This window comes from Botrytis porri, assembly GCF_014898465.1.
Source record: "Botrytis porri strain MUCL 3234 chromosome Unknown BPOR_002, whole genome shotgun sequence".
NCBI classification, from domain to species: domain Eukaryota; kingdom Fungi; phylum Ascomycota; class Leotiomycetes; order Helotiales; family Sclerotiniaceae; genus Botrytis; species Botrytis porri.
The window spans coordinates 3,590,018-3,604,761 of record NW_024066076.1 but is presented as its reverse complement, the minus strand read 5'-3'; the positions used below and the strand labels follow the sequence as shown (position 1 = coordinate 3,604,761).

At 43.7% G+C, this 14,744-nt stretch overlaps 10 protein-coding genes across 10 annotated transcripts; 3 read left to right on the top strand and 7 right to left on the bottom strand.

Moving 5' to 3' along the window:
* Positions 1-300: 300 nt before the first annotated feature.
* EAF01_002067 (uncharacterized protein) lies at positions 301-1,238 on the top strand (the record flags this gene model as incomplete). The annotated part of the gene is made up of 3 exons (XM_038910317.1): positions 301-442; positions 856-958; positions 1,087-1,238. The coding sequence occupies 3 exons, from the start codon at positions 301-303 to the stop codon at positions 1,124-1,126; spliced, it is 285 nt and encodes a 94-aa protein (XP_038775129.1). The 3' UTR covers positions 1,127-1,238.
* Positions 1,239-3,137, bottom strand: EAF01_002066 (uncharacterized protein). Its single transcript, XM_038910316.1, has 3 exons — positions 2,932-3,137; positions 2,310-2,733; positions 1,239-2,210 (listed from the first exon to the last, which is right to left on the bottom strand). Exons 1-3 carry the CDS (start codon positions 2,995-2,997, stop codon positions 1,444-1,446), a joined length of 1,257 nt encoding a protein of 418 aa, XP_038775128.1. The 5' UTR covers positions 2,998-3,137; the 3' UTR covers positions 1,239-1,443.
* Positions 3,138-3,475: 338 nt separating this feature from the next.
* On the bottom strand, positions 3,476-5,139 carry EAF01_002065 (uncharacterized protein). The gene is made up of 4 exons (XM_038910315.1): positions 4,747-5,139; positions 4,160-4,628; positions 3,941-4,107; positions 3,476-3,879 (listed from the first exon to the last, which is right to left on the bottom strand). Exons 1-4 carry the CDS (start codon positions 4,819-4,821, stop codon positions 3,763-3,765), a joined length of 828 nt encoding a protein of 275 aa, XP_038775127.1. The 5' UTR covers positions 4,822-5,139; the 3' UTR covers positions 3,476-3,762.
* Positions 5,140-6,022: 883 nt separating this feature from the next.
* EAF01_002064 (uncharacterized protein) lies at positions 6,023-6,622 on the bottom strand (the record flags this gene model as incomplete). The annotated part of the gene is made up of 1 exon (XM_038910314.1): positions 6,023-6,622. The coding sequence occupies one exon, from the start codon at positions 6,620-6,622 to the stop codon at positions 6,023-6,025; it is 600 nt and encodes a 199-aa protein (XP_038775126.1).
* A 1,047-nt stretch (positions 6,623-7,669) lies between these two features.
* Positions 7,670-8,127, bottom strand: EAF01_002063 (uncharacterized protein; the record flags this gene model as incomplete). The annotated part of the gene is made up of 2 exons (XM_038910313.1): positions 7,670-7,941; positions 7,995-8,127. The coding sequence occupies 2 exons, from the start codon at positions 8,125-8,127 to the stop codon at positions 7,670-7,672; spliced, it is 405 nt and encodes a 134-aa protein (XP_038775125.1).
* Positions 8,128-8,592: 465 nt separating this feature from the next.
* EAF01_002062 (uncharacterized protein) lies at positions 8,593-8,907 on the bottom strand (the record flags this gene model as incomplete). The annotated part of the gene is made up of 1 exon (XM_038910312.1): positions 8,593-8,907. The coding sequence occupies one exon, from the start codon at positions 8,905-8,907 to the stop codon at positions 8,593-8,595; it is 315 nt and encodes a 104-aa protein (XP_038775124.1).
* Positions 8,908-9,658: 751 nt separating this feature from the next.
* On the top strand, positions 9,659-10,570 carry EAF01_002061 (uncharacterized protein; the record flags this gene model as incomplete). The annotated part of the gene is made up of 1 exon (XM_038910311.1): positions 9,659-10,570. The coding sequence occupies one exon, from the start codon at positions 9,659-9,661 to the stop codon at positions 10,568-10,570; it is 912 nt and encodes a 303-aa protein (XP_038775123.1).
* Positions 10,571-10,648: 78 nt separating this feature from the next.
* On the top strand, positions 10,649-10,915 carry EAF01_002060 (uncharacterized protein; the record flags this gene model as incomplete). Its single annotated transcript, XM_038910310.1, has 1 exon — positions 10,649-10,915. The coding sequence occupies one exon, from the start codon at positions 10,649-10,651 to the stop codon at positions 10,913-10,915; it is 267 nt and encodes an 88-aa protein (XP_038775122.1).
* Positions 10,916-11,465: 550 nt separating this feature from the next.
* EAF01_002059 (uncharacterized protein) lies at positions 11,466-12,639 on the bottom strand (the record flags this gene model as incomplete). The annotated part of the gene is made up of 2 exons (XM_038910309.1): positions 11,466-12,344; positions 12,526-12,639. 2 exons carry the CDS (start codon positions 12,637-12,639, stop codon positions 11,466-11,468), a joined length of 993 nt encoding a protein of 330 aa, XP_038775121.1.
* Positions 12,640-13,487: 848 nt separating this feature from the next.
* EAF01_002058 (uncharacterized protein) lies at positions 13,488-13,715 on the bottom strand (the record flags this gene model as incomplete). The annotated part of the gene is made up of 1 exon (XM_038910308.1): positions 13,488-13,715. One exon carries the CDS (start codon positions 13,713-13,715, stop codon positions 13,488-13,490), a length of 228 nt encoding a protein of 75 aa, XP_038775120.1.
* Positions 13,716-14,744: the final 1,029 nt, after the last annotated feature.

Genomic DNA, 14,744 nt, shown 5'->3' with positions numbered 1-14,744 from the left:
TCGGAAGAGCTCAGGCCTAGAAGAGGCGGCGGAACAGCAAAGCGGCAAGGCTCTTTTAGGTATGGTGCATTAACTGACTAAGCTTTATTGGTCCGGAGCTTATCTAATCTACCAGGGATTTCTTGCGAGCTTGCCTCATGCGAATTCACTCTGCTGTACAGTGCAAGCTGGAGACTCCAAATCACCTTTGCATCGCAAATCTATATCCATACAATTCGACCTTCGCACAGAACGAACACGATACCGCATTACCATACCTTCCATCCTCGATCATCGAATTTAACCTTTAAATCACCCATCATGTCCGCAGCACCAACCTCTGGCGCCGCCCCAACAACAAAGGCCACCAGCGCCGATAAATCATCCGCCGATGTGTCAAAAGATCAAAAGCCCGTTACCACATTAGAGGAAGATGATGAGTTTGAAGATTTCCCAGTTGAGAGTAGGTTTTCTCTTAATCTATATTTGGTATTGGTAACAATTCGAAAGCGGTTCAAGTGATGATACCCAATAGAGTCAAACACTGAAGTGAACCGTGTAAAAAAGCGGTTTCCTAATTGATGACCACAATTGCGTTATGGTGTCTGATGAATTTTGAAGCTTGGGGATTTGGCAAATGGGCCATGGATGATGGACGACATGGGGGAGAGCTTGTGTAGCTTGACGAGCTTGCTCGCAGAAGTACAGTGCAGTTGGGATACAGATTTGGAACTGCGGAGATATGCGTCTGCATTCTACAGCTCCTCCTGTTATCTCAACTCTGCTCTCCGCTTCCACACATCAAATAAGCCAATATCATACAAGAACAAGATCTACAGATTTACAGATTCGAAACTAACATGTTTACGCCTCTAGACTGGAGCCAAGAAGACACAGAAGTACCCGGCGACAACACACATTTGTGGGAAGAGAGCTGGGATGACGATGATACTTCGGAGGATTTCTCCGCGCAATTGAAGTACGTATCACCATGCCACACCCTGATTCTCCTCGTTCCATGCCACACCTACCAGCTATGCCACCTCCATTCGCGCAGTCTATTGCTACGCATACAATTATTATGTACTAACTATATTTTGTTCATAGGGAAGAATTGAAAAAAGTCGAAGCAAACAAGAAGAGATGAGCAGGAAATATCTTGTTCCATGGGTGACGCGCATTCAATGGGGAGTTCAAGGGCATGACATCATATCACATACACCACATCACAGTAGAAATTACTAGAAGATGATGGGCATAAAATGGAGATGATTATGATATGCATTTCTCTATAATAATGTTTTTTTGTTATTCATTTCGTCGTTCCAAATGTCCCTTCGTGATTCGAGCTATCATATACTGTCTCCGCATCCAACGAATTTGCCTATAATCATAGGTTGGACTTATTTGAACGGTCTGATATCCTATCAGAACCGAACCATGCTACAAACGTGACCTCCAAATTTACTTACTCGACAAAGCAGAAACACCTGGGAGATCCTTGCCCTCGAGCAATTCCAAAGAAGCTCCACCACCAGTTGAAACGTGGCTAAGCTTGCTCTCAACTCCATACTTGGCAGCCACAGTAGCGGTGTCACCGCCACCAATAATAACAATCTTTCCATTCTGAGCAGCATCGACGGCAGCATCAAGAGTTGCTTTGGTACCCTTGGCAAAAGCCTCAAATTCGAAGACTCCTGGTGGACCGTTCCAGAGGATAGTCTTGGACTCATCAATAGCTTTCTTGTAGAGTTCGATACTCTTTTCTCCACAGTCAAGTCCCATCCATCCATCTGGGATACCCTCCTCATCAGTAGCAGTGCCAGTGTTGGCATCCTTAGCAAAGTTGTCGGCGGTAATGTAATCGACTGGTAGAACAAGCTCAACGTTGTTCTTCTTAGCCTTCTCAACGAGATCCTTAACGGTCTTGCTTCCAGCCTCATCGAAAAGAGAGTTACCAATCTTAACACCCTCCAATGTCTTCTTGAAGGTGAATGCCATACCACCGCAAACGATGAGCTTATTGACTTTGCCGAGGAGGTTGTCGATCAATTGGATCTTGTCGGAAACTTTAGCTCCTCCGAGAATGGCCAAGAATGGTCGTTGAGGGTTCTCCAAAGCCTTAGCGAAGTACTCGAGTTCCTTCTTCATGAGGAATCCAGATGCCTTTTGTGGAAGATCAACGCCGACCATGGAGCTGTGAGCTCTGTGGGCAGTTCCGAAAGCATCATCTTGAGGCCGTGAATTAGCCTGTGCCCCGTTTGAATGCCCAAAATGAAGCTTGACATCAAAACTCCAAAATCCGCAATAAACCTAAAAAAATGACTCACTAATGAAAATATCTCCCAAAGCAGTCAAACCCTTTCTGAACTCCTCTACCTTCTCCTTATCAGCCTTAACCTTTTTTCCCTCTGCATCCTTCGAGCTTCCCTCCTCCTCAGCGTGGAATCTCAAGTTCTCAAGCAACACAACTTGTCCCCCAGTTGCCTTGTTAACGATTTCTTCGACTTCCTTTCCTACACAGTCTGGTGCCATCTCGACCTTCTTTCCACCCAAAAGCTTCTCGAGCTCTGGGACGACGGGCTTCAAAGAGTATTTAGCGTTGGCCTTTCCATCGGGACGTCCCAAGTGAGACATGAGGATAACGGCTTTGGCACCATTGTCGATGGCATATTTGATAGTTGGGACTGCGCCTGCAATACGTTGGTTGTTGGTAATGTTCTTGTCGGAATCGAGAGGGACGTTGAAATCGACCTAGTGGGTAGGCAGTTAGTTAGCTACTTGACTTATTTTAGATGCCATCTTTAGTGTGTAGAATGCGGCTTTCCAATCTTCCAGTGATTCCTGAACAAAAAAGTATGACTTGTACTCAATATAGTGTGAGTACAATACAATATAACATAAGATTATACGATGGAAATTCAAAGACAGGTGCGGGAACTGTAAACATACTCTGATCAAAACTCTCTTGTCCTTGACGTCAACGTCGGTGATGGAAAGCTTGTTTGAAAGAGACATCTTCTTGTAGTTAAAGATCCAAAGTATTGGGTGATAGTTAGAAAAAAGAAGATTCGGAATGAGTTTCTTATAGTTTTGATTGCAAAGATGGTATTAATTTAGAAATCGGTTGAGAAGAAACAAAAGCTTAAAACCAAAGGGACGTGAGTTGAGATTTGATGGAATGCCCCTCTGTCATGGTGGGGTGGTTTTCTTGGATCCTCTCCTCGGCAGCTTGTCGGGAGTATCCGTGACCTCTTCGTATCAGATTCCAAGAAATCTAAACCATCACCTTATTGTCTATTGAAAGTGCTTGAACGTGAAGTCCAAGCTGTATAGGTTTCTGAGACGCGGATATCTTCTTGGGTGTTTGAATAGTCAGGCATTTGCGATTTCTGTCAAGGCGCCCTCTATATACCTAGGCATTCCGTCAAGCTTGTTTGCTCACATAGGGTAGGCAAGTGGAATATCACAAGGAGCAAGTGCCAGCCAATAGATCCAGATTTCAGAAAAAAATATTATTGCTAATAGATTTGCACTTATGTAGAATCAATACGATATGTATATCTATGGTCTATAAAGAAATCGTGATATTCACCTCCAAAAGCCCAGGCGCCAAACACCATTTGAATGTCCCAACCAGATATGAAAATGAAACTTGTAGATATATTGTCTAATGTGACCTATCCAGACCAAAATCCATAGACCTAGAACTCCATCCTTTGCCAATGCCGCTGATTCCGAGTTGTCCGTCGTGCCTACCTTTTCGCATACTCGGGTCTAGAGTTACAATAATCTGATGTTTGGTGATACCGGGGCTGATCGAACTTCCAAAGCATCTTCAGCTGCATTCGATAAGGAGAGATAAGCTGTCCATGCAATACCAACAGTCGAAACAAATGGCTATTAAATTTGTTAACAATAAGCACTGGGAGGAAAGATTTTGCTTTGGGGAAGAACCAACCAATTGGAATTGTAGTGGCATAAGACGGAAGTTAATGATTTGTACCAAAGGCCAAACCAAAAAGTTAGCCTTTAGTGTTGGAAGATACATATCTCTTAGCTTTTGAGCAACCGCTCTCTTGCCGCCACCTTCTGCAACGGTCATAACGATAAAGAAGTTAGCGATGCCTACGAAAAGTTAGTTGTCATGCCTCTAATGATAACGAAGGACTTTTCATACCGACTGGTGCGAAGACTAATTGATCCATCGCAACCATCTTCATTGCTGGTCCAAAAGCACTCGATTTTGTGATTGGAAATGCTTTTGATAGGAACTGGAACCATTTGAACTGAATAGGGGCCATCGCGAATCCATACGCCATAAATCGAGTCAAGCGCTCAAAATCAAAAGGTGGTGGCAGAATCTTGGAATCAGGAATAAGATCACGATCATTGAACGGATTTTTCCTATCGAGTTCGTGAATTTCTATGGCCAACGAATCATCCTTCCTTAATCCTCCTTGTTTTCGCACAGCGGATTGTCTAATTGCTGTTATAGATTGTGCCACTGTGTCAGCTATGCCACCCAGTACTGCGTTTGTCACCATCATGGTGAGTACCGGACGGGCAGCATAGTAGCTGTTGAATTTTGCGGTAAGTCTGCCGACCATTATGAGTTCGATGAGGAAGATGATTGTGTGGATGAGAGGCTGTGGTTGCAAATTTTTGTTAGCATCTGAAAGCTGGAAATTGGTTCGGGCCTAAAATCACTAGGCAATCCGGCCCAGAAGTAGAGACGGGATCAAATGGAAGGTGCGCGAAACTCACAACTCTGCCGTAAATGTATTTGCTATTTGCTGTCCGCATAAAGCGTCTCCGTTGGATCTCGAACGGTAGAGGCATGGTTGCGGGAGGGCGGCGAGTATGTAAGAGAAATAAATGGGTTGTGAATTGGACGGTGGGTTTCTTGGGAATTATGACGACAGAGACAAAGACAAGACAAGATGGATGATCTTTTGGTTTCCGATAGGACTACTCGGAACCACGAATTATATGCCTTGATATTGTTCGCTTTCGTATGATTCTCTCCAGCCAAATCAAATGAAATAAATAATTCAGAAAACAAATAGATGACTCTGAAATGCGACAATATGGAATAAGAATACTTGAGAATCGATTATGAAGGATGATTGAAGTGAAAGAGGGGGAAAGAAATTGTTACCTTCCCCGAAACCATTGAGCCACTCCTTCACCGGCAATACTGTTAGTTTCAGTTACGAAATCATTCGCTAGCATTCAATCAATTCATGCGTTGTTTCGAGACTTGATGTCAAATAGATTGCAATGAGTACAGATTTACTCAGCGCGTAACTATAGGAATATGCATTAATGTTTGATTCCCTTCGCCTTTATAGGTAGATTTGCTTCAAGACAGACGGGGGAAAGCGTTCGACAGTTTCTGTTATCTACAGTACCTATGGTTAGTTGTGTAATTAGATGGAAAACGTTGAGGGCAATTGACAATCTAATATTTCTCGTTTAGATAAGGTCGGGTCCCCGCACTTTGTCGCAGAGCAGAGCAGAGCAGATTAAAATGCGATGTTTTCCTCGCGAAGATTGTTTAGGGGGTTGAGTCGTCTAACTGATATTTGGGGCGTCGCAGCTTTACAATAAGAAGCTCTCCTTTCTAGATTTTCGGGTAGATGCTATGAATCTTGCATTGGTCTACAACAGTTACGCTTTCCAGATGCTCTAGTGAGCTGGACCTCTCCCTGCGCGTAGCCGTGGAATGTTCGTTCTAGTCAGTACTAGAGCACGTCGAAAGCACGTCCTGAATTATTGAAGTCTTTTATTCTCGCAAATGTTGGAAGATCGAATGTTAATTATTGTGTCTGTTATATCAACCTAATAGCATTCTCAATCTCATATTTCCTCTTCTATTATCTTCCAACCATGAGCGACCTTAGCCAGTATCAAGCGCAAAGCCAGCAAACCATCTCCAAAGGAAATTCAACCTGTTCCAACCCAGCCTATCTTTGCCACCCAACGTTTCAAACGCCACAGCTATTCTTAAGAACAAGAAGTGTCACCCCTTCACCGCGTTCTAACACTTAAATTGCGCGTAACAAGCATAGGTACCATCTCTCTCAATTGCACACCACCAACCCGGATTGCCACCATCCGTACCACCAACTCCATAATGACCCCCTGCATAATCGAAACTTGGAGATGCTGTAGGACTATTACCTATCATCACAACTCCATAAGGCAATTGCGAAGCCAAGAAGAATGTCTTGTACAAAGGAATGTTAGTTGTTCCACCGATAACATTGCAGGATGGGTTGAAGATCCAGGCATCTTGAACGAGGGGTCTAGTGGGGAAGTTAGACTTAGTGGCAAGTTGACAGATTCCGGGCGATTGCATGTTGCAGACAGGTGGGTTTGGTGGACCGGGAGAAGATGGTGGAGAGGTAGGAGCGGAGGTACTGATTGGGGTGGTAGAGGGGGTTGTCGACACTGGAGGTGGCTTGGGAGTGGTGGAAGGTTGCTTGGAAGTGGTGGAGGGTGGTAGAGAAGAGCCTGGGGCCGAAGAGACGGTGCAAGGAGATTGTCGACGATTGTGGCGGCGAGCTGCAACTACATTATCGCTTGAGAGGAAGAGCAAGACGCTGAAAAGGGCGACAAAGTACTTCAAGTGCTGCATCTTTCTGTTTCCCTTCAGCATATTTCTTTCGTCATATAAGTTTAATTCCACTATACCTGTTATATTGGTACCTCTTGTTGTATTTTCCCGGGAGTTTGGAAGTCCAAATGTTTGGCGGTTACTTAATCGCAAGTGCCGTGGGGTTTGAAAAGTGAGTCGAAGAACAGTTGTAACGAAAGTTTCTTGTCTCAATTCTTCAAAATGTTTTGTTGAATATCGCAATTACTATAAGGCCTCGAAGAGAATTATTGATTCGTTCGAATGGCAATTTCTTGTATTTCGCTTCCGAAGTTACTTCGTTGAAAGTTGCAAATACTGCGAGCTTTATTGCTCACAATTCTAATTTTTCCTAGGGACGAAGGTGAGTATTGCAGAGAGGAAAGGAGTTCAATTACAGTAAAATAAGGTACTGATTTTCGTCCGGTATGTCGAAAAATAAATCCAATCTGGTTGTAGAGGTTTATAGGTAAAAAAGTGTTCATTCTAGCCTTTTTTTCTGAACAAATGCACATGTCCCATGTCATCGTCTTATGACCCCGCGCTAGTGGCTCCAAGCTTCATTGAGATCATTACTGAACTCTATTGAATCATTCTTCGTCCGAATTCGGCAATGTCTTCATTTTGGAAAGGAATTCTCGGTGTTATTGCATAATGGTATGGTTTTAATGTGTCGTGGAATGTGCAAAAAGTTTTGTATAGCGCGGAATGATATGTGTAATTGTGTTCATGTGGTTTTTTAGACTTTAGAGTTTCTGCCATTCTTTTTCCCTTGTGTCTCAGCACCTACATCGAGTATTGTATCGCAATATTCACATGACCAAGAATGGAAATCAAAGGCTAACAGAAGTAAATTCGAGTGTCTAGCGTTCTGGAACATCTAGTTAAGAAGAATTTTAACAGTTGACGGTCATTCAAAGCTTTGTGATCACCATATAAAATGACCCAGCCCCTCTTCATACACGCATCGCTCTTGATCACTACATCCATGTGTCCTCTAAAAAGCCAGTAACGACACGCGGTACATACGTATCGAAACTCTTGGGGATCTCAGCCATCTTGACTTAATCTGTTGACCCCTTGTCGTCGATCCGAAGACGCGTTCTGTACTGGTTGCAACTCAATATTTATCGTGGGAGTATCCGAGGTACCATCACAATCCGTGGTACCCAATACCATTGCAGCCAACGCCCCAACAACTTGTACAGCTTGTAAAACATCGTTTGCGTCGATCGAATTGGCGGGTGAGGGCTCAGGAGTTTCGTCGGACCTGACTTCGAATGTGGGTGTTCGTGCAGCGAGTAGTTCAGCAATTTGGTGCACTGCAAGCGAAGCAATTAGTAAAGCACATTATAGAGGGATTGGTGGTACTTGCAATCATCTGCTCTAAGCGGTTGTCGATATTTTCTCCAGATATACGAGAGGCTCACAAAGACCATGGTGATTCTATACATTGCAGTTGCGATGACATCCGGGCTCCAAGTAGCCTGAACAGGTAAGGGTGGCATGTTGAGGAAGGAAAGGGTCTCTGATCGGTTGAAAAAATGTTATTTCGCTGCGATTGATGAATCCAACAGGTCTGGTGAAAGATTCGCTCTGTTTTAAAACTAAGGACAACAACGATTGTGTGGCGAATAGCAGCGGTAGGTAATGAAGTCTTTCTATCTTGAGGTGTCTATCAAGAGAGGTGTGTGAGAGTGAAGGGTTTTGAACCAGATCTTGCAGATTTACCAGTCAGAATTGTGTAGAAATTATATCTTGTGGATGCCATTCGAAAGGTAAGAAGGAAAGAGGATTTTATCTGCAATATATAGGCACCACAATCCTCGACGAAGCATTGATATTGGCAGATTGAGAATACCACTGCATCGCCGTGCCTTTTGAGCAAAGTCATAACATTCATTGACATTCGTATATTGCCAGAGTAAAAATCGTGTTGCGTCGCCATTTACGCCGGCCAGAGCCGCTCTCTGTTAGAATTGAGCATTGCGGAAGAATGATAGCTTTTGCGTCGCCATGTATTTTGAGCAGAAACAGAAGTCATTTAGGCCAGGGTTCACCTGGACTAAAGGCAATTCAATGCAATAATTAAAGGCGGTGCCATTTAGAGTGTCTTGGGTATGTATCGAGATAATCAATCCACTTGTGCTAGAAAGGCGACGCTTTTCAAAATTGCGAGTCAAAAGATACACAAAACTGTGGCAAAATTCTAGATTACGAAGTGCGGGGGGATTCGGGTTTGGCTGGAACTCTGCGACACGAAATAAAGGTTTGGGCTGGCAATACATTTTACAATTTTAAAGACAGGGCCAAAAAGATGTCAATCGATGATTCGCTATCTGCTCGTAGCGCCGGGTGAAAAAGGAGAACAAAGTCATGAAGTTGAAAAAGGCGATGTTCGGCTGGTGATATCTTAGATTCAGGAATCGGTACAAGGCCGACGCAATTCAAAGGGCCCGCCAACACTCCAAAGGTGCCTACCGTCAACCACGAAGCATGCAAAAACACTACCAGCATACCTGAATTCATCATCGTTGAAAATCACCATGCTCGTTACGGAGCCGCAGTATCCTCATACTTTTCCTCCTGAATCATCGTTGTGGAATCCAGGTTTACAAATTTCAATTTCAATTTCAAATTTTACCTGAGAATCTATCACAACAACGTCTTTTCGACCCTAAAATGTTAAGTCATCCTAGAGAGATTTAGTTTTACTCTAAAAACGAAGCAGTATGCCCTAAGAATGTTAGTCCAATAATGTACAAGATCTTTCGAGCTTCGCGATACCAGATTCATACATCATCTAGAAACTAATGTAACAGTGGCGCTTTGGCAAAGTACCTTGAAATCCTGGGAGCTCTTAGGGTATCAATAAGGTGTGCATCGCCTTTTCAATTGCTTCGAACGACTGTGGAAAGGGCAAGTTGTGTGGATTCTGGCGATGCAAATGCACATATCGGGACCTAGTTTTCAATTGATATAAACAAACCAATGCCTCGAGAAATCTAAAGTTGATTCCAGGTCAGCCAGTTGAACATTATGAACGAAGATAACTCCAAAAATCACCAGAGAAGTATTCTCGAGCAGGTTCCCGCAACACAGCTCGTGTCAGAACGTTACAAATGCTACAAAATGCACGAATTACTTGAGTCCCTGGATCTAAAACTAGAATTATTGGAGGCAATGAATAGTCTAGATGTTCTGATGGTTTGGAGGGACGAGTTCAATGCTAACATCAATGTTTTAAACAAAAAATCCCTTGCTGCTTTCCATAAAAAGTACAGCTCTCTCCAAGGAACCGCTAAGTCGCCGCCAATACATTCACAGTATCTCAATCAGTCTCAGGGATCCAAGAGAGCTTCAGGTCTACAGATATCTGAAATCATAGATCTGCCTTTTGATAGCAATGAAGGCTACATAGACATTGGCGTGGGAAATGCCAGTGAAAAGTCCAGCAACTCGTTTGACTATTTCATATCTCATGATGTTGCGCAAAGTACAACTACCATAGCACCACTACCGAGCAACCAAATGCCCAAATATCCATTGATCATTCGAGATATGGACGAGAAGCAAATGTTTAATGGAAATGGAACGATAGACTCAGAATTTGCCGTTCAGTATGCTGAAAACCAAATGAAAACCGCAAACTCGGATTTTCGAGCTCCACTTGATATTCAACCTTCACATTCACCGCCTCAAGAGATGTCGCCTCAGCTGATGTCTAACTCTGAAAAGATACCCGGATCCACGTCAGCTAGAAGGAGAGGCTATCCCCATATTTTCAATGTTTGCTCCAAGACATTCACAAGGGGGACTACACTCCGTGAACATGAACTGAGTCATACAAATATGAGGCCTTACAAATGCAGTACCTGCAAAAAGGGCTTCTCGAGGCGCAAGGACTGTCTTCGCCATCAGCTCCTACATGCGAATACCAAGAAGTTCTAATGTGGTGGTCGCGACCTACATCGAGATTCCTTGCCAGCTTACAATCTACATTTTGGATGCGGCAGGAGCTTCACCAGAATGGATGCGCTCAAAGCACATCGGAACACACTGAGAGGCGCTGATTGCTTAGAGGTGTTGTTCGGGCTAGAAAAAAGGGATTGTGTTCGTGCCATGCAGCTGACATTCCGTCCTAATGTGGAATGTGTTTGCGGCAGTGAAATTGTAGATGACCTTGAAACACACCTTGATGTTCCTTTCCAGTCAAGTTGTTTGAGACATAAACTCATGGAGATAGCGGTATCCATTGCAATGGAGGATTATGAGGGCCGGCAAAGAACGAAGTAAGTCGCCAGGATCCGGATTTCGCATTGCAAAGATACGGATGAGAGATATACCACATCAGAGCATAGTGTCTGAGAATACGTGTGAATTCAATTGGGCATTGGAGGTTCGGGTTTATATTGACATTTTGAATTTGGATTGAGGGCAGGCTCTGGTAGGAGGAGTGTTGTTTAATCGGAAACTCGCGTGGATCAAGAATAAGTGAAGGTTTTCGGCAAGATTTTGATTATACGGGGGGCACCATAAAATTTCAGAGGGTTTTTGCATATAGAAGTACATTGGCATTTCATTGATGAAGTTGAATTGGGACATTGACACATGATTTCAATGAAATAAACATTGATAATTGAAGGATCACTGTCACATTCAACATGCATAGATATGTTAATCGAAAGTTTGTGCAAAAAGATGACTTGTCATGACATCACCATATAATTATCTTGCTTCCCCGCCACCTTTCTCATGCTCCTATCCGGTGGCCAATTACACAATTTCCCTAAACGAATCTGACTTGTCTGTACGACTGTTTAAAGTTCGAGTCTACCTCAATCAACTAGGGTAACCATTCGGATCGTGCCCCCTTCCCAACAGACTGCTCATAAATTTGCTTCAGCTTATCTACTGACGTGATTTTAGCCTGCGGAATCTCAAACCCATATTTCGTAACAGAATATCCTGGGTTCTCCACACATCTGATGATTTCGTCGAAAAACAAATCGCGGCTCTTAAGCTTCTTCTTTTGTTGCAAAGTAGCGTGCTGCTGAATCATGGTTTCTGCTAGTAGGTGCGGTAACTGCTTTATCGTTGATGCGATTGTGGTGTGCTTCCGGCCACACATACACGGCTTATCCCGCGCAATCCATAGAGTGCTGATTTCTCGAAGCGATGATGTTATCCAACGAAAACCTTGATAGTTCCTGCGAGGAAGATTGTGCACTTTCATACACACGATGGCAGATTTGATAGAATCCATATCAGTTTTAGCACCCCGGTTGAAATTTCGTGTGCTTGAGCGCAGCATTGTGAGAGCTTTCAGGTTGTTGAAACAAAATGTGTCGGGAGCACGACGATGGTCCATAGCCATGTAGATAGGTGCGCCGCCTATTTCGCGGCCAAATACTGGACGGTAGTATTTCAACGCTACTTCTCTAGCATCTCCACAGGTGTGGAGCAGATTTGGAATCTGATATTGGGCCACGAGTGATGTAATTTCAGTATCGGTGGATGCGCTATTTCTATGAACGTATGCGGAACCTCGATGGCATTGGTTGACTTTCGATTGGTCATTGATGGGGTGAACCTTGGTATCTATCGTAATAACTTGCGCATCAATGTCTGCAGCAGCGATCTTCCAGATTTCAAGCTGAAGCTCCTTGGGAAGCCATCGAAACATATAAAAACGATCTGTGGGAGCTTCACGTCGCTGCAGGGCCTGCTATTGAGTCAGTGATTTGCACAAAACAATTTCCGATGTTCAATACACAGTCAAAGGAGCGACGCTATTGACATGATCGATCGCACTCCAAGCTCGGATAACCTAGACCTTTCCAATTCAAAAATCTCAAGTTGGAGTGTGATATGCTCTCTCCATCACACGATAGGGTATTACATACTGTAGATTTTATAGGTTCCTTTTGAACAGCAATTGCTGGGTCCGCAGAGGTGGCAGGTATAGCATAGTGATGCAAATCCAGACAAATGCGTTTCTTTGGAGGGAAATAACCCATTGTGTCTCTGAGGTTCGAAAATGATAGTTGAAAGACCGAAGGAGTGGAATGGATTTGAAAAAAATTGTGCGAAGCTCGAGTGACATTTAAGAATAAAAAATAGTAGCTACACGGCCCCTTAGCTTACGATGCCGTACTAATAGTGAGTTGATACATCGTTGGTTCAGATTTTTTATATAAAATTGAGATGTAATAGATTGTACGGCCGAAAAGTGACTATTTCTTCATCTATTCTAGCGGCAGTATACCGTAAGGTGCGACTATCAGCAACTACAACCACAAACTTGAGAGCTTTGTTAGATTATACTTGATGCAATTCGATTGACTTTGCTCGACTGGATTCACTCAAGCATCAAGTACATACAATGCGGCTGTAAATATTGCGGACATCAGACAATAACAGCACAAATCAGTCACAATCTGATTAGCAATTATATTGCAAAAGTCGAGTTATTTCCATTGCGTCATTGCTGCGGTTGATAGTTTGAAGAAAGAAACACGGAAGTTTTCGCATCCAGAGTTTCTGTCCTTTCGAAGCTTTTCAACTTGACCTCCTGCTCTGAGGTCCTTGAAGGGGTTCCAACTAGAAGTTGGCATGGAACTCGACATTATCTCTTGATGTATGATGGTAATTGTTTTCCTGGTGTCGGATCAGTCTGTCTCTTGAGGCTGCGTTGCACTTGCTATTGCCGAGAGTTCGAGAAGGCCCAGTTAAGTTGATTCCGAGAGAGTGCTCAAACATGGGTAGGGTGGGAGACGGGCACGTAATGGTTGAACATTATAACAGAGGCATATATTTGCCACGAGATGATTGAGGTAATTGTGGATGATGAGGCCAACTCTTCAACTCAGAAAGACGTGCGCCAAACTCCATTCCACTCGGGGAGAAGCTGCTTCGAGTGAGGAATCCCATCGCATACCATAAGGTGTGTGATGACGTTGAATTTGAGTTGCGAGTTGGATCGTAGTTCATGCCCAAATTCAAGACAAGCTTCCTTGGCGCCAATACTCATCGTACCAAGACTGAACAAGTCTGATTCCATTTTCTGGGCAGATGCAAAGTTCTGAATGTACATTATTCAAGTGGATGGAGAGCGACTAGAGAGTATTCGGTCGGGAGAGAATGATTTGGACCTATCCCTCCCCTTTCCGCTTACCTCGGTCGTTTAAGGAATCAGGACTGGCTTTATTAATTGGGAGGAATATGTTATCCGGGTTGATACTGCGCGCCACTGGAGAGTACCTAGACATATATATAGTATCTCGAGAGTATATTCCTAGTAAGTCGTATTAGCGAGATTGGCTAGAACACCTCAACCTTATCTAGATTAGAAACGAGTCCGATCGTCTCTCTCTCTCTCTCTCTCTCTTCTCACATATCTTTTACATATTCCTTCACAGATATCTACCATTGACCCTTACATATGATAAATTAATTGCTCCAGCCCCGTGATTCCCCCGCGCCACTTCTCTACCTTATCAAGTCGCACGGGTCACGTCAATCCTTGCACGCCAGCCTTTGGTCACTGCATTGACAAAACACGACACGATACAATCTCGTTTCCTTTATCAGAAGTCGGGACATGTCCAGCTGTCAAGCTGTCAAGCTGTCAAGTTGTCAACTAGTGTTTCGTTACACCAGAACGTTTCCTCTTTTCCCCATCACAACATGAGCCGTTACTCCGGCCATCCGCATGATCCTTTTCGTGGCTCTACTCTCCAACTATTGCATTGTACTCCAAATGCCACTCATACTAGTGTCTTCTCTGCTTCCCTCCATCATCTTCGAACCCAATAGCAAACAATATGTGGTGGTCTTGTAAGGTTCTCACGATTTCCATATCAGAAAATTGTATGTGGCTTACATTTCGTATCACCACTATCTCCTGAACCCTGCCCTAAGAGTCGAATCTGGATCCATTTCCGTGGAGCAAGATTGGATTCTATTCCGTTAGTAGCATGGCGGTCCCTCCAGAACGTGGTATACGGCGTGCGCCGATGGATTCATTCTGAGTGTCCAATAATGAACCCAACTTAAGATACTCGTTCTTTTTTGTTCCTTTCCTTATGAGCTTCACCATACTTCCTGCTATCCCGTGCCTCCC

What these genes read in the sequence shown, in the direction of transcription:
- EAF01_002065 (XM_038910315.1), bottom strand. Translation starts at nt 4,821, where the DNA reads ATGCCTCTACCGTTCGAGATCCAACGGAGACGCTTTATGCGGACAGCA. An exon ending in AATACATTTACGGCAGAGTT is followed by an intron (nt 4,629 to 4,746) that starts GTGAGTTTCGCG and finishes TTGCAACCACAG; the next exon opens with CCTCTCATCCACACAATCAT. An exon ending in ATTAGTCTTCGCACCAGTCG is followed by an intron (nt 4,108 to 4,159) that starts GTATGAAAAGTC and finishes AACTTTTCGTAG; the next exon opens with GCATCGCTAACTTCTTTATC.
- EAF01_002066 (XM_038910316.1), bottom strand. Translation starts at nt 2,997, where the DNA reads ATGTCTCTTTCAAACAAGCTTTCCATCACCGACGTTGACGTCAAGGAC. An exon ending in ACAAGAGAGTTTTGATCAGA is followed by an intron (nt 2,734 to 2,931) that starts GTATGTTTACAG and finishes CCTACCCACTAG; the next exon opens with GTCGATTTCAACGTCCCTCT. An exon ending in TTTGGGAGATATTTTCATTA is followed by an intron (nt 2,211 to 2,309) that starts GTGAGTCATTTT and finishes CACGGCCTCAAG; the next exon opens with ATGATGCTTTCGGAACTGCC.